The 20,345-nt window shown below is 48.7% G+C and overlaps 1 protein-coding gene across 2 annotated transcripts in view; it reads right to left on the bottom strand.

Moving 5' to 3' along the window:
• Nucleotides 1-1,719: 1,719 nt before the first annotated feature.
• Nucleotides 1,720-20,345, bottom strand: part of LOC144099079 (metabotropic glutamate receptor 5-like) — a 28,527-nt gene continuing 9,901 nt past the window's right edge. For both annotated transcript variants that reach the window (XM_077632164.1, XM_077632163.1), the window contains exons 4-10: nt 19,183-19,429; nt 16,414-16,649; nt 15,020-15,266; nt 12,659-12,833; nt 10,870-10,996; nt 7,412-7,878; nt 1,720-4,836 (exon numbers count right to left, since the gene is read on the bottom strand). In XM_077632164.1, the coding sequence (XP_077488290.1) occupies nt 4,363-4,836; nt 7,412-7,878; nt 10,870-10,996; nt 12,659-12,833; nt 15,020-15,266; nt 16,414-16,649; nt 19,183-19,429 (1,973 nt within the window). In that variant the 3' untranslated portion in view covers nt 1,720-4,362. The remainder of the gene's footprint in view (nt 4,837-7,411; nt 7,879-10,869; nt 10,997-12,658; nt 12,834-15,019; nt 15,267-16,413; nt 16,650-19,182; nt 19,430-20,345) is intronic.

Below are 20,345 nucleotides of genomic sequence, written 5' to 3' on the forward strand. Positions count from 1 at the left end.
ACACTGGAACGCGGTCGCAGTTCGACTGACGCAGCAGCAACCGCATGCTTCGCGGCTAACTTGTCGCCAGATGATTTCGCCAAAGAAGCAGCGCGAAGGTTTTTCCCAAAATACGATGATGTGCCTTCTTCAGCCGCTAGTTTAAATATGGCAGGCATCCCAGCACATGTATATCAAATGCCGTCTGATGTCGACGTAGATGGAATTGCGTGTCCATTCTATGTATGCCTGAGTTGCTGTCTGCAATAGACGATGCGAAACGGAAAGCAGCGCCCGGCCCGGACAATATTCAGTACGAGGTGTACAAGAACCTGAGTAGCGCTACACTCCCTGAACTACTCGACACCATAAACAAAGTATGGTTGGATAGCGTAGTGCCCGAGAGCTGGAAATCTGTTTTCGTGATTCCTATCCCGAAACCAGGAAAGCCTCCGACGGACCATGCCAACTTGCGACCTATCTCCTTAACTCATACGCTGTGCAAGCTGGCGGAGAAAATGCTAGCCACACGATTGTCATGGTGGCTAGAGCAGCACGGTTTTTATCACGCAGCACAAATCGGCTTTCGTCCACATATTGGTACAGAGGACGGGTTGGCTGTCTTGGCATCTGCAGTTTTGTCATCTACCCGCAGCCGCAATGTGCGTACTGTTTTAGCAGTGGACGTTGAAAAGTCATATGACAACATCAGTCATGCAGCCATTCTGAACTCTATTGGCATGCTTCACCTCCCTCTGAGTGCGTAGTTTTGTCGCATCATTTTTGGAAGGCAGAAAATTTGCAATACGCCTCAGCGGTGAAGCGGCCGGATCATTTGTTCCTCTCTGCGGCGTGCCCCAGGGATCAGTATTGTCGCCGACGTTATTTAATATTGCTTTCATCCCGCTGGATTGGCGCTTACATGACATCCGTGACATAAAATTTCTTCAGTACGCTGACGACATCACGGTGTGGAGTACTCACCAAGATCTCCGTACTCAGGAGGCTGCTCTTCAATCTGCCTTGGACGTTACTTGTAATTACGCATCATACATCGGACTTAAGCTATCCGTGCATAAAACAACATACACGTCAGTCGCCAACCGCTGGGGACGCCGTAAACTTGCTGCAAGTCCAATCCGTCTTTGTCTATCAGGCACCCCACTACAGGAAAGTCCGTGTGTAAAAATACTTGGCTTAATGATTCACCAATCAGGATCAGCGACTGCATGGCTTTCTCAGGCAAAACGGCAAGCTATTCAGACTTTGGGTTTGATTAGAAGAATTGCCCCTAAAACTGGTGGCACTGGCTCGTTCGCTGCACGGCAATTGGTGGGGGCAGTTCTGCAGCCACGTATTGTTTATCAAGCCCAGTTTCATCATCTTACAATAGCCCAATGGGATCGCCTTGAAGCCGTGAACCGAGAGGCTATGAGGACCATTATGTGCCTTCCACCCATCACACCGGTCATAGCTTTACAAGAGAATGCGCAGCTCAATATCATTGATGAGCTGGTGCAGCAGCGCCGTGAAGCGCGCAGCCTAATCGCATTTCCACGCATGCACTGAGGACTAATGCAACGTCACACTCCATTCTTCAGCCGCCAACGTTAGTTCTTCCCCCATGGAAGTTTGTACAGCTCAGCGACAACAAGCCAACAGATAATCGCCGGCCAACATCTGCTAATTCGGCATCATTGCTTCGCCTGAAATTTGAGGAACAAGATGCTTGCCTGCCTGGTGGATCCATTGTTGTCTACGTAGACGCAAGCATACAAGACTGCAAAGCAACAACAGCTATCTACTGTCCGTGCAGACCTGCCCTGAATCAAACCTCTTGATTTCAACTTACGGAACCCCATTCGTCCTTTTGTGCTGAGCTCGTTGCAGTTCAAGAAGCACTCTGCTCCGTGGCCGACATAACTATGCTCCCTGCGGCCCACGTTGTCATACGCACTGACGCCCTTCAAGTTGTCCTGTTGCTACGACGTGTTAGCCGCTGTCCAACGATATGTCAGGACATCCACCGGCTCGCGGCACGCAACCCGCAGCCAGTACGTATTGAGTGGGTCCCACGGGATCTGCTGACCTATCAAAGCCAGGCAGATTTAGCGACCCGCATTGCGAATACAAACTCATTACCGCCTCGGCTTCTTCATTTGGACAATTTTACCCTCCTTTCATCAAGAAAGGAACTCCTCCGGCGCCGCACATGTGCTCTCATCCCTCCGTGTGCGGTAACCCTCCCCCGCGGTCTTACCCGTGCAGAGGAGGTTGCGCTTAGGAGGATCCGGGTCGGGGTTGCCCTCACACCAGCCGTCACTCGGAAGTGGCCTCAGTACCGATATTTTTTTCCTCGGCCAGGGTGTCCGATATGTAAACACGAGGACATTGAAGCCGACATACATCACTTACTGTGGGACTGCCCAGCTCTCGAGCCTACAAGAATCCGGCACCTGATGGTAGGAGGTCTTTCACCAAGAAACCCTGCTTCATACATTGCCTGGACGCAGGGACCGTACCATCGTTTCTACTGGACTTCATCAAATCCGCTAACCTTTTTCCATTCATTTAATCTCTGCTACATCATTCATCACACCACCCATCATTAATGCCCTGGGGCAATAAATTTCGCTTAAAAACAACGAAGAGTTCAAGACTGCAATTTTTCATATATTGTAAGCTTTCACTATAACAATCAATATACCGGAAAATCTGCCGTCAGCAGTATTGCATTTTTTTTTGCTGTTAACATTCTCGCTATCGCCAAAAAACGTTCCCTGTTGGTTTTCTATGGCAGCCTTAACTGCTCGATGCGGGCGATGGAAAATCTTTAAAATAAAGATTTTGCTGCATATCGAAACAATGGACCATTACCTTCAATATTTTCATAACAGTGCCTTATAATTTTCTAATATTCAAAATTTTTGGCCACGAATGTTTGACATGTTGTATGAAAGTACACATGAAAGAAGCCTACAGTCACTGAAAGCAAGGATAGAATAGCGGAATGTACGTTACAATGTGCTGTTGATCACAGTGGGAAATCAGTAGCGCAATAATTTTAGAAATTAACTATAATTTAAAAGAAAGTAGAAGAAAAGATAACCGCATTCCGCTAGTCGGATGCGAGCCCACAACTCCCGCATATCGCGTACTGTGCTCAACTAACTCAACTGCGGCGGCGGCTGTCCAACCTTACACTTGCGTACTTGTGCTCCATGTAGCCTAACCTTGAGAGTGTTCGCCAGAGCCACCGTCAGTCACGGTAGCGGACATTGGCTTCATTCATCTGTACATCACAACAAGCCCTTCATTTGCCTACCCTTGTGCATTGTATGAAAGTGTCATGCATTCCTTATCAACATGTTGTTTGTTTTTTCGTTGTTGCTTAGTCTCGTTTCATATTCGCAAAGCAGAATGTCGGAGGTATAGGCAAGGCTATGATTTTGCCGTACAAATATTCTTTACTTCATTAAATGACACACTTCATTTTTAACTCATCCCTCTTTTCTCATTTTTCCTAATATCCGTCAATTCCTTTCCGCTAACGCACGGTAGAAATCCGGTGCCTTCTTTTGTCTCACCTGAGCGCCTTTCCATCTCCACCTTATCTCCCTCTCTCTCGCTCTGCACCGGGCGTGGTTCAGCAGCGAACCTTTCTGCCTCCCTCCGTATAAACTTTGAGCCGTATTTATATATTTACTTTCAATTGCATTCACTGCATTCCATCACAACATACAAATGTATGCCGCTGCTAATTCTTATTCTTCCGCCCTCATTTTCCCCCATCACTTTCCTTTAAATGCGATAGCATTAGAAAGCTTATCGTGAAAAAAAATTGTCTCGTCGGTCGCATAATTCCCAGGACCGGAAATGACGTCACCAGGCTGGAAGTGACTATACGTTTCGATGTATCTTCGGGGAAACATCTATCCACCCGCTAGAGGACCCGAATAGACGTCCGGTTGTGCGCAGACAGGCGTGTTACGGTCCGCAAACACAACCATGAAAGAATGAAGAATTCGGTATAAAGGCACACTCGAAACACCAATACTCCTATACCGGACTAAAAAGAGAATAATCTGTCATTTAGCGCACAGATTACTCCATTTTTCCTCCTTTCTGTTTAGAATGCATGAACAGTTTCTAATGCTATCGCATTGCCAACGCATAAGGTAATTAGGTGCCCCTGTGATTTTTTTTTCTTTCTTCTTTCTCTCCCCTTCAAGTTTCCTCCGCTGGCCTTCTCAACTCAACAAGAACCAGCAAGTCCTGGCGTTTGTAGACATGACCTCGTTCAGTCTTCACCAAAATATGGTGTTCTCCTGGCCTTCACCCATTTTTTCATTCGTTTCCTCGCATCTGTGCAAGCGAGGCTCATCACTTGGCCTTGTCATGCGCGACGCTCTCAAGCGAACCGCGGGCGCTCTGCGATCCCCGACGCCCGCACTCCTGCACAATGGACACGGTACTGGCGGCCACGGCCTTGGCCCGGAAGCCGAACAGGGCGCAGCAGGCGTTCTTCATGGGTTCGGAGAGGACGGCGTAGATTCTGGGCAGGAAGAGGAGCGCGACCAGCACCTGCGAGGAGGCGCTGATGGCGAGGCACAGCGAGAGCTTGCGGTTGTTCTCGTTGCCCACGTAGACGGCCACGTAGGCGATCCAGATGACCACGCTCGAGTACATGGCGAAGCCGATCATCTTGGCCTCGTTGAAGCGCGCCGAAAGCTTCCTGGCGCTGAAGGCGAACAGCGTGCACAGGATGATCAGGAGGAAGTTGTAGGACCACGGCAGGAAGAAGGCGAGGTCGGTTGTGTTACACAGCAGGACCGAATGGTTCGGCTCCGGGTAGACCTGCGGCATAAGGGCAGAAGATAAGTGCACACCCTAAACAGAAAGGAGTAAAAAGCGAGTAATCTGTCCTCTAGCGAACACCCTGTTTACAAAAGGGTGTGCTCTAGAAGACAGCTTACTCCTTTGTCACTCTCATATAGGTGTATTGGTGTTTTAAGAGTGCAAAAGCAGCTGGGCTGAGGTGGTTCCGTGTTGGCGGAACAGATCGGCAAGGCAGGTTCAGAACTGCCTCCGGCACAGCTTCGAATTTGTTTGTACAGTGAAGAATAACACTTTGCGGGATGCATGAAATAACCGAATTATTGCTGCTTTGCCTCGCTACACCGCCAGCCGGTGTTCATTCGTAGGATGGAGAGCGAATGTCCCCTCAGGCCTTCAGGCTTTCTTGTTTTAACTGCTTCGCTAAATTAAACGCAGCAGGAAACTCGTCACAAAGAAAGGGACGTTGTCTGCATGTTCCAGAAGGACAAAAAGCTGCGACGTTTTCAAGAAGTCTCTTTTTGGTGATCTCCTGAGGATACTGTGCATTCTTTAGTGGATAAAATTTATCTCTCGTGCGGTGGCTTTTATATAAATATTTGCATTCCTCCTTGTGCTCCGCTGCGTACGACATTAGCGCCCGTTTTACAAGAGCGAGTGCCCATCGCTTAATCTTGTGCGACCTGCATGCCAAGTGAAAGCGAGGAGCTGGATATCTGTTGCTGTGCAAGCCTTCGTCGCAACTTCAGCAGACGCGGTTGTTGTGACGCGCATCTTTTTTTTTTCAATCTTTCATATGAGATCTCCTTCAAATCTCCTCCGTCTGCTCGTGGCATTAATTGTGGCTCAGCTGGAACCAGTCGACAGACCTGCGCACTTTCCGCTTCATTCATCCATCAGTGCCAACAACAAGTGAAACCAGCAGCGTCGTCTGCTCGCGCCGGTGCAAATTCAGTGTGCGCTTTATTTTGTCGAGTTTTCTCGCAGTGCGAACATACCTTAGCGTGGGTTTATAAAAATAAAGAAAAACAATAGTGCCCTAACGAAACAAAAGAGAGAAAGACAAAATTCTGCGGATAAAGAGAGCTGAACATTTAGCAGTTAAATGCATACCTGTATTAAAAGCCGGACTGAAAATGAGCGGAAAATGCCATGACGAATGTCACAACCTGTCACAACGAATGTCACAACGGAGAGTGTGGAATAGCTATGGGTATTCAAAAGCGAAGCATCATCTAATATTTGTGGCACCCTTCCCTCTGCTGTATTTCACTTTCTTCTGTCCCTTCCTGTGTTCATTTACCCATACCAGCGAAGCAAACATAGAAGGTATTTGCGTTACGTCACGGACTCCATTTTGTGGTACAGAGTGCAGCTTCAGTAGTGCAAGCAGAGAGCAGATTGACGATAAGCCGATGATACGTGGCTGCGACCTTTCCCGTGCTTCATGCGTGCCAAAATGGCAACTAAGGGACGTCAGTGCCAACTTCCTGTGCCCTTTCTGCCGGAAAAGTTGCGTTTGACATCACCGCAATTAGACGTCCTGTCACCAAAGATATCGCACTGCTGGGGAAAAAAAGAGGAAATTGATTACAAAAAAGCCGCTGCGCACCTTAAGAAAGTCTAGACAGACAGGGAATCTATCAGTTTCGCAGCCTTAGTAGCCCCTTTATGCGAAATTCCGTCGGTGACCGTCGTTCTTGCTGAGGCCGAGAGAAGGTCTTAAAAAGATGTAGTCGTAACTAGGCGTCGTCTAGCCACCCAAGCGGCAGTGCAACAACGACCTGCACAACAGATGCCAACATACACCTTCCTTTGATAAATATGGTTTAAAATATTGTTTCTCCAAATGTATTAGCAGCTCATGCATAGTTTATTGTGCAGAAATAAAAAAAATTATAGGGGACACTTAAGCTTCCCCTGAAGGGTGTGACGCGATATGGTAGTGGATTAATTCCCTTCCCATATATGCAGAACATCATTCTCTACATTCATATATCCATGGGAGCCCTCATATACTCATCCTGGTGTAGTGGTGCAGCGGTAAAGCAATGCGCCACTGGGCTGCGATGGCAGGTGCTCCCAGCGGTGGGCCTTGTGCGGCCCAGGTTGCTTTTCTACCACCTGCCACGATGGGCAGTTTTCGCACTGTCCGAGAGACACGTTGTGATGACGTCGAAGGTCAGGTGACCAAGGTGGCACACTTACTTCCTAGGTTGTTCTCTGAGCACCACCTGCCAGAGTCACATTGGCGATTTTTCGCTCACAACGCCGTCGCCGAATTTTCTGGACAACGCGACCTTTAACGCTATCATTAAAAATATATTCACATTTTAAGGCGACAGCTTTTAATGGCTCATACTCGCGGTGTCCACATCATCACATCAGTGACACACATCAGTGACACAAGCAGCAACACCGCGCTAAAGGCTCTCTTCTCACCTCACTTAAGGTCAACAAAGTTCCCCTGGATTTTTACACCCTGTGTCCCAGGTGATACGACGGGTGTTACAGGGTTAAGGGTCCACAGCAGAACGAGGACTGCGTATCGACGGCTTCGAAGGTTGGAGCAAGCCGAGCAGCGTTTCCGGCTCACCTGAATGGTTCCTGGTCTCTGGAATACGAGCATGGCGGCCGTGATGACGAACTGCACGGCGGCCAGGCCTCCCGTGATGGCGAGCTGCGTCGAGGGGCTCACGGGGCTCGCCATGCGAGGAAAGACTGACGTCTCGCTATCCTTCCGGATGCGGCACAGTCCGTAGGTCTTGGCCAAGATGGCGGCGTACACCGTAGCCACGCCCAGGACGGGGCAGACCCGCTCGAGGAGGCAGGACGCCACCGAGGGCTTGGAGACGACGGCGAAGGTGCCCGCCTCGCTGGCCAGGACTCCCACGAGCAACACGAACGAGAGTGAGGAGGCCTTGAGCTCTGGCACGCGGACGTGCCTCACGAAGATGGCAGTCGTGCAGAGGGTGCTCGTCACGGACAGGGCGGACATGACCATGGCCACGATGGAGCCAGCCTCGGACCACTGCGTGTACTTCTGGGGGATCGGGTCGCAGCCTGCAAGCGTGCGGAGAACGCGAACACACGGCATGTCAGCCTCGTATGAGTAAGCTGGTGTTGGCAGGGTTCAAAGCCAGCGTTTAGAACGTTCTGTCTTAGCTTGGTTTTAAGGCGATAGCCTTAAATGGCTCATACTCGCGGTGACTGTCCGTCCGTTACATCGCCACCTAGGTCACGTGACTTTGTGATGACTTTGTGATCTTAAGATCACGTGACTTTAAGATCGCCGACAGACCTATAATTTGGGTAAAAATTGCAAACGGCTATCGTCTCCCCGCAGTTAACAGATATCTAGGTGCCTCCAACGAATTTTCGATCTGATCGGCATAAAGAAGCCATTTCTTATCTTCGGCAAACAATTAGAGGACCATTCTTTTCAATTCCCCGTCCGTAGGTTTCATGCAGTTGGTTTAAAATGAATTCCGGTGAATAACGTTGTAGAATGAGCAGCGCATGAAGACAGCAATGTAAAAATGATGCATGACATATTGTGCGAGATATAAGGACACTTTTAAGCGCACTATGAGCCGCCGCGGTGGCTGAGTGGTTATGGCGCTCGGCTGCTGGCCCGAAAGACGCGGGTTCGATCCCGGCCGCGGCGGTCGAATTTCGATGGAGGCGAAATTCTAGAGGCCCGTGTGCTGTGCGATGTCAGTGCACGTTAAAGAGCCCCAGGTGGTCGAAATTTCCGGAGCCCTTCACTACGGCGTCTCTCATAGTCTGAGTCGCTTTGGGACGTTAAACCCCCTAAAACGAAACGAAACGCACTATGAAACACCTTCTGAAGAGAACAAATCAACTCACTCATACACTGCGTTGTGTTTCCATGAACAACTGAGCCAAAAATACACTTCTACACGCAGCAAAGAACCAACAATCGCGCGCGAAATTTGGCGAGTCCTTTCGGGCGACTTTATCATGTCGCACCCTCCTCCGTCGCACGCCCCTGCGTAATTCTGTTTAGAGATGGCCATTGGTTAGATTCAGGCGTCACGCAGCTACCATGGCCGCGGCCAGAAAGCAGCGTCGCTCCGGCGGTTCAGGAAGTTCCACCATACAGAGGAGTTGCCGCGCAAGGCGCGCGCACCTTTCAGCGTGCAAAAAGTGACGAGTGGGGAGGGAAAGGCGCGAAAACGCTGAAATTCAAATTTTGACTACAGCTAACACAGCTTCAACAAAACGCATTAAAAACATTCTTACTGGGGGACCTTCGTGAAGCGGCTCCCTTTCACGTCCCAGAAATGCCGCACCTTTTTGAGAGCCCCTCTCAGAACCCCTTTAAGGATAAACTGTCGCTCTAGTGAAGGATTAATAAGAACGTCTCTGTCGCTCACGTAAAAGGCATCAGTAAAGCACTATTTACAAGAGATCGTTTTAATTATAACTATGGCTTCGTTCTATTTGTAGCACTTCGCGATGCGAGTGTACTATAGCAGCAGTTATACTGCTCAATACATAAAGTTTCATACACCGCTTATTTCGATATCCCTCGTGGCTACGTCAATTATGTTGTTCGTTTCATTTTACGTTCCGTTAATATTTATGCTCTTTCATGTTCTGAACATGTGCACATGAAAGGTGCACCTGAACGCAGACTCTCAAACTTTCTATTATGCTTTGTAGTACTGACAAATTTGAGAATGTCGAGCTGATGGAATTTTTTTTTTAAAGCGAAATTTATTGCCCCAGGGCATCAATGATGAGTGAAGGTGTGATTAATGATGTAGTAGAGTAAATGAATGGAAAAAGGTTGGTTGATTTGATGAAGTCCAGTAGAGAACGATGGTACGGTCCCTGCGTCCAGGCAATGTATGAAGCAGGGTTGCTTGGTGAAAGACCTGCTACCATCAGGTGCCGGATCCTTGTAGGCTTGAGAGTTGGGAAGTCCCACAGTAAGTGATTTATGTCGGCCTCAATGTCCTCGTGTTTACAATATCGGACACCCTGGCCGAGAAAACAATTCTCGGTACTAAGGTGACTTCCGATTGATGGAAGTGGCCTCTGATGGAAGTTTGCAGTGTAGTACCATTTTAGTGCGAAATCACTACTTCGCGAGGTCTAATCGGCTCACCGAGTTTGTGTGAAGCTTGACCTTGAGGGTGACCTTGGCCAAACCTAGCATAGCAATAGCACATGCAGAAATGAAATAAATATTGCCGCGACTGGGTTTCGAACCCGCGGCGGCGCGTATACATGTCAGCTTCGCCGGCCACTGCACGAGAGCAATATATGCTATCGCCGCAGCCGATCACGCCTCGAGGCCAACTGAAACACACTCTCGAGCTGCGCATTGCACATCGTCGCCTTCATCAACTTCCATCTTCGGAGCGAAGAGATGAGTGTAGCTTAGCCTCGACCAGAGCTTAACCTGAGTCTAATTTCGTCGCCAGTCGTGCCGACCACCCAGCAAAGCAAAACCATGAGCCAACCAGGCTAAACGCATGCTTTCGGACGTCTACTCGGTTTAGCTACCTTAAAACACTGCCACGTTTTTGAGAAATTGGCGGTGGTTTAGCTCTGGTTGAACCTGGAGTGACGCGATAGCTACATCTGGCCGAGTGGAACTTGGTCACGTGACCAACCACGTGATCAGGCACGGCGCCGCGCCGCCGGCAGCTGCTCCGCACCACGTGACCAACCATGTGACAGCGTGGCAGCAGGGCGGCGCCGCCACGCTGAAGGCTCGAAATGCTACCGTAATGTAGCTATCGCTACAATAATGGGCTTCGTTCGGTAAGAATCGTAGGAGGTGCATTTGAGGGCTATACAAGGCAAGCCTGTTCGAGCCAGCAGAAGCTCAGCCTGCTCGCGTAGCAAATGCGAAGCAGTGTTTCAGCGTACATATCTACGCTCGCCAGCAGCTGCTGGAGTACTTTTATTTATCTTAGCTGATACTGTCGAAACAGGGTGCGCATTATGTTCATTCGACTGGGTGGTGACCAGCAAGAACTGTACATGCAGATTTGTGTGCGCATGTACTCGACCCACCGTCCAAGCTTTCGTTGGGCCACGTCCCTTGCCCGCACTGGGCGCAGAGGTACTCATCAGCCACGTACTGGTTTTCGGCGCACTGGACACACTTCCAACAGCACACGTTCATCAAAGACTGGTGCACCTGCGAGCGCGAAGTGCGCGGTAAGCTGGTGATTCAAGTGGCAATGGCAGTACAAAGGTCGCCCAAGCAACCGCAGTCTTGCGCCCTCCGCACCTCGCGACTTTTACGTACTTTACACGCCTCTCTTCCGCAACACCTGATTTCTCTCCACATCATCATCATCATCATCAGCCTGACTACGCCCACTGCAGGACAAAGGCCTCTCCCATACCTCTCCAATTAACCCTATCCTCTGCCCTCTCCTGTTTCATTAAAGTTCTCCTCTCCTGTCCTCTGCCAGCTGCGGCCACCCAACCCCCGCAAACTCCTTAATCTCAACCGCCCACCTAACTTTCTGCCACCCACTGCTACGCTTCCATTCCTTTGGAATCCAGTTTGTTACCCTTAAGGACCATCGGTTACCTTGCCTTCGCATTACATGCCCTGCCCAAGCCCATTTCTTGCTCTTGATTTCGACGAGGATGTCATCAACTAGCCATTAACATACTCTAAAAAAATCGTCATTTTCTACCACTTCCACTTACCTCTTCTAAACCTAGACGCTCTTCATCCCCTGCGTGGTAAGATTACCTCCATACATACGCATCTGGCCAGCAAGAGTTATAGTTAACCTCAAACCAGCACTTTTACTACCATTTTTCCTCCGTTTCTTTTCTTTATACTGGGATCTTTGGATCTCCTATTCTGAAAGCGCCAACCAGAAGTTGATGTTTCTAAATGTTCCACAACTTCTTGACAAGGGCACTATCCAGATCTCGCGTAACATAGTAGGGATGCATTTAATAAAGATACTTTCCGTTTCATTGGAAGCAAGGGTGAGGCGAACAGAGAAGCGCTGATGTAAGAACATGCAAGATGTAGATGATGTGGAGGGAGGAGGGAGCATACAATGAGTCCGGTCTGTGTTTGGGTTTTAGGTGGAAAATATTCTATTTCATGAATGTGTTCGCGAACATTCAGCGTGCAGGGAGGCCTCAGTTCAGCTAGTTGTACCCCTTGCTATGTTTTGTTTTTTTTGGTACGACGAGGTTGCGGGAGCGGTTCAGGCTGTTACATATCCCTTTCGCTACGCCTGCTGCACATAGGCACCGCAAAACCGGTAATAAAATGTCGCCTTGGCTTGCTGCCCCATGAGGCTTCATCATACACTTTCAGCCCGGCAAGTCTACACGCTCCTCATGCACAGCTTTTGTCAGGTTCCTGCATGAAAACAGCTTGCATGATTTCTTTAATTAATATGCAGCGATCCAAATTATACCTTTATGGCAAGTGAGTGAAAAAAAATATGCACACCCGGGAATTCGCTTCTAAGCAGCATAGCTCTCTGCTCCAGTACTTCCGGTTGTCGTAAGCTTCCAAGAGCTGAGTTAGGACGAGGGTTGTTCACATCTTCAAAAGATATGGAGAGTAGGCGAGGCAAATGGAGCCAAGCTGAGTATCCCAGAAGCACATCCCGTGAGCTATATACATACTTTTTTTACAAATGCTGCATACACTGGACGAGGAGAGTTGATGCCATTTGCTCTTATACAGCTCATGCTGCTCTGAGTGACTAGTAATCAGGTATGGTGATGCCGCAAAGTACACACGCCAAGGCCACAGCCGCGAAGGTAAAAAAAAAGGTGCACGGCACGTCGCTCACAAGCGGAGAGAAAGTGATACCTTGACATGTCCGGCGGAACACGGCCTCCCGCAATCGGAGGATGGCACCTCGGTGCTGCCCTGCGCGTCCCACTCGGGCGACTTGAGTATCGTGAGCTGGCTGTTGGACCAGGTCGCCACGGGCACGATTTCGAGGCCACTGATTTCGGACTTGACGAAGTTCATCACGTCGTACCTTCGGCAGCGGAGAGGTTAGACATGCGGTTGGAATCACGAGGTAAAATGGAAATAGCTGAAGCAGCAACGAGAGAGTCTTAATCTGGTGTGCGTTGGTGAAACCACGTCGGTAGCACTCCTGTTACTGGGACGTTAGCCCATTATCCTAACCTTTGTTAACTTTTGTTAGCCCACTGCATCATTTCATATGTAACATCATTACTCGCCGACGAACCTTAGTACGCATTTAATGGCTGCATTTTATCTTCTCCACTTTTTATTTGTTTCATTTTACCTTTTCCACACCACTCTCCTTCCGCCTTTATTCCCAAATGTCCTTCCCCACGCAGAGTAGCATGCCAGCGATTTTTAAACGCCGGCTAAATTCTCTGATTTTTTTTCATTAAAGGGCTTCTCTCTCTCTCTCACACAGGGACGTTTTAAATGACATTTTAGCTCAACAGAAGCTTACTTGAAAGGCAGTTGAGCGCCTTGCAACCCGCACCAACCCCACATCCCCAACGACACGGCACCGCCTACTGCCGTTGAGCCTTCAACGGCACTTAAACGGATCCCACTTCAACGGATCAGCCTTCAAGATGGCAGTCGATGGCCTGTCGTTGTGTCAAGCTGTGTCAGCACAGTCGGCGACATTTGCCGCTGCTATATGTTTTCAAATCGCATGATCGATTACTGTCCTGGCATAGTAGAGATGGAAGTCAACAGCTTTCACTAAATGAATGTGTGTAAACATGCAGACACATGCGAACCGGCATCAAAAAAGCTGCGTCCAAGCACAATAAAATTTTTAGATATGCTATTCAAAAACGATGGCTGAAACCGAACTTACGTCTAACCGATTGTCCTGGCTCAGTGCGGTGTTCAGTTGAATTCAGTTCATGCATATGAGTTGAGGAGAAATTCAGTAAAATATACCAGCTGTTGTGTCACTCAAAGAGAATCGAAGAATGTTTCTCTCGCATCAGCCGCTGGCATGCTCAGGCTCAAATTTCGCACGAAGGTGGCATTCGGCGGTAATATTTGTTTTACTGGCCCAATCCATTGAGAAATAATCGGAGGTCTGCACTGTATACAGCGAAGGCTGACCAAAAAGTCCGCATAAAACGAGTCATTTAAATATGGTGGCTAATAGGGCCAAATTGCAAATAACGAAATACAAGCGTGATTTTATTTACATTAACCCGCGGTTGGCGTAAGAACGAGAGCGAAGTTTGAAACTGAGAACAGCGGGAATTGCCGATTGAAAGCAGCTGACTGGCCTTCAGTTTAAACTTTAACGGCAGCCAAATTCAACGTTAGCGAAGGACGTCGCGTTATACAAAGAACAAATAGGTGAACACAACGAGAATATAAGGAAAAACCGCACCATTTTACCTCAGCCCCACCCGTATCTCAACACGGAACACACGCACAACCTCCGCAAATTTCAAACTCTTTCTCTCTCGCCCTCTACTTTCTCTCCTCACCCCAGTAACTCTCTGCAGCTTCACATGTACAGTCTTTGTCAAAAATACACAGGCCAAGAGGTTTGCTTCCAAGCCGTGTAGCAGGGTTCTTTAGCACATTTGGCAATCCTATGCTTGAGAGGGTTGAGGACTTAAAGTTCCTCCCGCCTACGTAAGATTATGCTCCCTGAGTATGCAAGAGGGCCGAGCTGCAAAGCTCAGAAGCAAACCCCTTGGGCTGTATACCTTTGACAAAGACCGTACATCAATAGAGTGAGGAGGGCATTAGTTTGAACTTCGGAAGGCATTAAATATCCCATGGTGGTCGAAATTATCCCGGGGCCCTTCAGCACGGCGCCTCTGTCAATGTGTCGCGCTCTCCTTTATTTAACTCCCTGCTTCTTCTATTCCCTCACGGCGCGGTTGAGGTCTGCGCAGAGAAGTCATTTACCGCGCCTTTCCTTTCCTCGAAAACCATGCTTTTGATGGTCCTAAGGTGGTTTTTTTTATGGTCCTGCTGGTCCTTTACGCCTCTTTAAAAGTGCGCCAGTCGCATCCCCTTGACATTGTGTTAGATAAGTATGACTTGTGGACAATATGGCGGTATTCATGAATAGGTGCCTCCACGTACTTGACTATTCGTTGACGCTTGTACGATGGTGCATGTGCTTAAAGCCCTTAAAGAACGAGACATCTGTGGGCGCCATAATTTAGTTCGTGAATTATTCCGCGTACTTACCATGGGGTCACGCTGCGTTCCTTCCCGAGTTCAGGTATGCTTCGCCGGTACACTGCTGACGCATTAATGAGGTACTCGAGAAACTGGTCTCCCGTGACGTGGATGCGACGATAGCATTTCCTGTCGCCTCTACCTTGGCAGTAGTCCCGCAGCATGTCGTGCAGTGCTCGTGCCACCATGTAGATCGCGCTTTGGACTCCTTCGATCAGGGGATCTTGTTCGTAACCATCGCTCAGCGACTCGTCCCCTGCGAGAGAGACTATCTCCAGGTCTGCGCCACTGACACAGAGAACCAACTTGGAAGGCGACAGACGATATGCGAAACACGCAGTGCCATCTCTTGGCGCTCCGAGAACTAGGCCCGCCGTGATGACTCGGTCGAGAAAACGAAACGTCTGCCAGGCGTTGTGAAAACAGGGCTGTGCTTAGAGTGTAAGGTGAGATGCTGACACCAGGGTGCGCTAAAGTTTTTTGTAAGCAGCTTGCTCTGGACCAACGCATGTGTGCACGCAGCATAAGCTACCCTACCAGACGGATTTTGTTCCACTTGAAAGTAAAGTAGAGATCATAATGCGCAGCGGTTGTATCAATGCCTAAATGCGTGCATTAAAATGAAAAAGACAGTGTTCAATTTTCCGACACATGTCCCAGTGCCGATGCTTGCCATCTTCAGCGCCAAACTGCAAGTGAAGCTGGAGACGCGGTAGAGGCCTGCTGGGGCATCTAAACGACAAGAAAGAACCTATATTTAGTTAGAGAAGAACAGTGCAAGCAGCGCAGCGGCTGAAGCTTGGCTTTTGAAATTGTAATCGCGAGATTTATGACAGCTTCACCGGAATCAAGAAAGCATGCATAGCAGAACATGCCCAGCTTGACCGAGGCAAGATGGCAACCGGAAGCTCCGGGCGCGGTGTTACCAGATCTCCAAGCACTTTCGCATATCGTCTGTTGTAATCAACAAGAGAAGACAGCAACGTCGGGAGTTACGCTTTTTTTTTTACTGCAAGACACTGGCGAAGAAATTATCAACGTCCACATGATTAATATGAGACTAATAAATAACGTTTGCACCTTAACATCACTGCTGTCATCAATGCTTTAAGACTCCAGTTGCTTTGCGTACTTTGCACTAACATCGGAAACAGTACCATTGCGATGTTTAATTCAGAGCAAATTTTATTTGTTCACTTGTAGTCACAGCAAACAGCTGAAAATTCACAGCGTAGAATTGTCCTAGAAGAGTGAACAGAGTATGACTTGCTGACAACATTGCTTTTTCTCCAAAATATAATAACGCAGTTTGGTTGTTTCGCATAAACTGACTGGCAATTCTTTGAACGTTTACATTGGAGGATAACGTTCAACAATACTTTATGAGAAAAGTTGTTTCTTACCTGTGCAATTCTCCACTGACTTGCTCACAGCATCATTCTGACTGCCAAGTGAGCACTGAAACCTTGACTCCCAGAAGGGGCGGAACCAGGGGTTCCTAATGTTCGTGGTAGGGTTGAGGCTTGTGTAATACGCTTCGAACTCCTTATCCGGTTCGACGTGGATGCGGAAGGTCAGACTTCCGGCAGCTTGTTCTTCGAGGCCTTGAAGAAGGTTCTTGTTTGCCATCCATGCATCGCTGATAAATAGAAAGAGCGCACACAGTTAGGTGCTTTGACAATGGAACTGATGGAGATTACAAATTCTTAATTTAGTTTTCTTGGAACGTGTGATTCACAGCCGTCTTTTTTTCAGCAGAAAACTAACATTGTTGATACATTGGGGATTTTTCTGCAGCTGGTTTTCTTGCCCTGCATTCTCCCTAAAGACTCAGCACCTGACGACCGATGGAATTATTGTGCTGCTGCGCGCCACTTTACAGCGTCGGTGAAAAACAAAGAAAAGAAAAAAATTGGAGGAGACGCTTAAGCTCCGCCCTAAGGATATGACGCGATAGCGTTAATGAGTTAATGCCCATTGTATGCGGAATTAGTCATTCTCAACTTTACATTCATGGATCACGGGGAGTCATCATACCACTCCGGAGCAGTGGTGCCGCGGTTAAGGGATGCGCCACGGCTCTGCGATGGCAGGTGCTGCCACCGGTGGAACTTTTGAGATTCAAGTTGCTCTTCCCGAGCAACCTCTCGCGATCAACCATAAATTTAACTGCAGGGTGGTTAGTTAGCTCACAAAGCGGCGGGTAGGTTGTGACGACCCCATGAGGTAACGTGACCTAGCTTGTCCACCTAGGTTGCTTCTCCGGGGATGGCTGCCTGAGCCACCCTACGCCACCCTATTTATCGCTCACAACGCCGACACCAGATTTTACTGCGTAACGGCATTATGGCACATTTGGTTTGGCTTTATAGCGCTCAGTCTATAAGGGACACCGTAGTGGAGGGCTCCGGATAATTTGGACCACCTGGGGTTCTTAACGGGTACTAACAGTACACAGTACAGGGAATTTTCATATTTTTCCTCCATCGAAGTGCTACCGTAGTGGTCGGGTTCGAACCCACAACTTGCATGCACTGTGTGATGTAAGTGCACGGTAATTAACTACGGGTAATGGCAGTTATACGGAGCCCTCCACTAAAAAGTCACTCAAAGGCTGAATCGCTTTGGAAGCTTCATTCTATAATGTTAAACGAAATGTTCCATAATCATATTTGTCTCCCATTCAAACCTGTGCACATTTTTCAATAGGAGGGGGGGGGGGGGGGCTTTAACGCTATCGTGTTAATACGGAACCAACAGGCATCTCATCCGACAATCACTCTAAACCACTTGAATTTACCCCCGATGATTACTCTCATGTCTTTACCCTAAGCCACGTAACAGAATTTTTCTGGAAGGTGGTGGTGGGTGGAGCTGGTTCGAGCAGCTCCCTGGCTAGGGGTGTGGGGTGGGTTAGGGAGGTGACTGGACGGTGGCACTTGTAGTGAGCAACTGGATTTCCCACTGCTTCTTTGAATTCAATATCCCCATCGCTTTTTCGTTCCTCTGCACCGTGGGGATCCATTGGGTGGAGGCCTTGTGGAGGGTGCAGGTAAGTGGAGGCTGGTGGTGGGCGGTGGTGTAGGGTGGAGGCTCTTCACTGACTGACTGACTGACTGACTGACTGACTGACTGACTGACTGACTGACTGACTGACTGACTGACTGACTGACTGACTGACTGACTGACTGACTGACTGACTGACTGACTGACTGACTGACTGCCATGTGATGCTCCCTCAGGTAGTCTTTTCTCTCCATATACTTCTCAATAAACAAAGGCCACGCTTCCTCTTCCCTTTCCTGCGACGCACGCTGAGCACCTCTTGAAGTGTTTCGCGCCTGCGCTTCCCATTCACGACAGAACGCGAGCAACGTGCAAAGCATCCGCCAGGCGGTGTGCTTCGAAGGCATTTCGCTGCGCATGCCATGGGTGGTATTGAAAATGGCTTTCGCTGGTGTTGCCTTTGAAGTTTTCTTTCTGCTGTCGGCACTGTCAATCTGCTGAAGCGAATTTTTGAGCATCAGCAACATGCAATACAATTCCCGCGATGACTTTTCAACCGTTATTGGCCATCACGATGAGCTCACGAGCGCTTTTGCGAAGTACTTGCCCGCGAAGGAAATGAAATAAAGACGGGAAAGAACCGAATGGGGTGCTTCAGTCGTGATCGTGCTTGGAAAATTCGGCAGCTCTCTAGACTACCCGGGGAGCACTTGTAAATTGGCCTTAGTTTCCAGATACACTGGAAATCGAAGTTTTGTCTGAAGCATGACAGTGGCATTATTTAAGCTCCTGTCTACCACCCGTCCAAACTTTCAGTCGATGATGGGCTACACATAAACCATCGTAAACGAAGGCATCCGAGCTTGCCTCCCAATGTCTTCCCTACACTCTCAACATTAATACGCCTATATGAGAGTAAAAAAAAGAGAGTAAGCTGTCCTCTAGTGCCCCCCCTCTCTCTCTCTCTCTTTATAAAACGGCGTGCGGTAGAGAACAGATTACTCCTTTTTTTACGGCAGCTTTTGCCCTTGGTGTTAAATTAGCCTGTCATTTTGCTCGAGACTAACAGACCAAGCGCAATATTATGAGAGGTTTACTGGTGTAAAATCAGTAACGGCCGCAGTTCCTTTGTAGGCTGCCGTCAGTCTGAGAAGTGACTCCGTTACCTCACGACGAGCGTGAAGCGTCCGGTGCTGTTGCTGTCGCGAATGGCGGTGAAGAGGCCCGCGACGGTGACGGAGGTGCAGAAGCACACCACCACCCTTCCGCTCTCGACCTTGCGCAGGTTGTCGACGGCCTCGCGGTACTCCTGGTCGGACGCACCTGCGCTCAGGGCCAGGAACTGCGCGATGCACACGCCCTGGATCTTCGACACCGCCATGAACTTGGTGAGAGCGGCTTCGTTCGAAGCGTCTGCGTGCGGGTGATACAACTAGGTTGAACTTCTCTTTGTCTGCGCGGGAATAATAAGTAGGGGCTTATTTCACTATCTGAATATCTGAAAAAGGAAAACGCATTATGCAAATTGGCAATAAAAGCTGCTTTGAAAGGAAGGCATGCGTCGACATGAGAAAGAACCTGTGCACGAAGCACATGTATTGGAACGGCCGGGCAACGGGGTTAACGCGGCCGTGTTAAAATTTGTTTTATGATTACTAGCTGCTGAAACTGTTTGTTTGTTTGTTTGTTTGTTTGTTTGTTTGTTTTTGTTTGTTTGTTTGTTTGTTTGTTTGTTTGTTAATAATAATAATAACTGGTTTTGGGGAAAGGAAATGGCGCAGTATCTGTCTCATATATCGGCGGACACCTGAACCGCGCCGTAAGGGAAGGGATAAAGGAGGGAGTGAAAGAAAGGAAGAGAGAGGTGCTGTAGTGGAGGGCTCCGGAATAATTTCGACCACCTGGGGATCTTTAACGTGCACACTGACATCGCACAGCACACGGGCGCCTCAGCGTTTTTCCTCCATAAATTTGTTTGGTTTAATGGCACAGATGCACCTAAGGCCATCATGCGCCAAGCAGAGCTTCTGAAACAGGTGAAAAATTTTTGGACAGGGCCAAGTTCTAACCTAGAAGCTTACCCCGTCGCAAGACTGCAGCTGGCGGTGTAGCCAGCGGTTCGAAGCGCAGAGACGAAGCTGTGCCACGGCAGCCCTATGGGAAGTTGACATAGCACTGTCATAGTTCCCTGCCGGGATTTGGCCAGCGAAGTTTGATTTTTAACATAATTTACATTTATTTTATTTATTTAGAATACATGCAGGCTCTTCAAATGGGCCCAAGCGGGAGATGCATAAAACAAACTCGTTCAGAAAAAGCAATGCACGAA

This window comes from Amblyomma americanum, chromosome 7 (assembly GCF_052857255.1).
Source record: "Amblyomma americanum isolate KBUSLIRL-KWMA chromosome 7, ASM5285725v1, whole genome shotgun sequence".
Classification (NCBI taxonomy): Eukaryota; Metazoa; Arthropoda; class Arachnida; order Ixodida; family Ixodidae; genus Amblyomma; species Amblyomma americanum.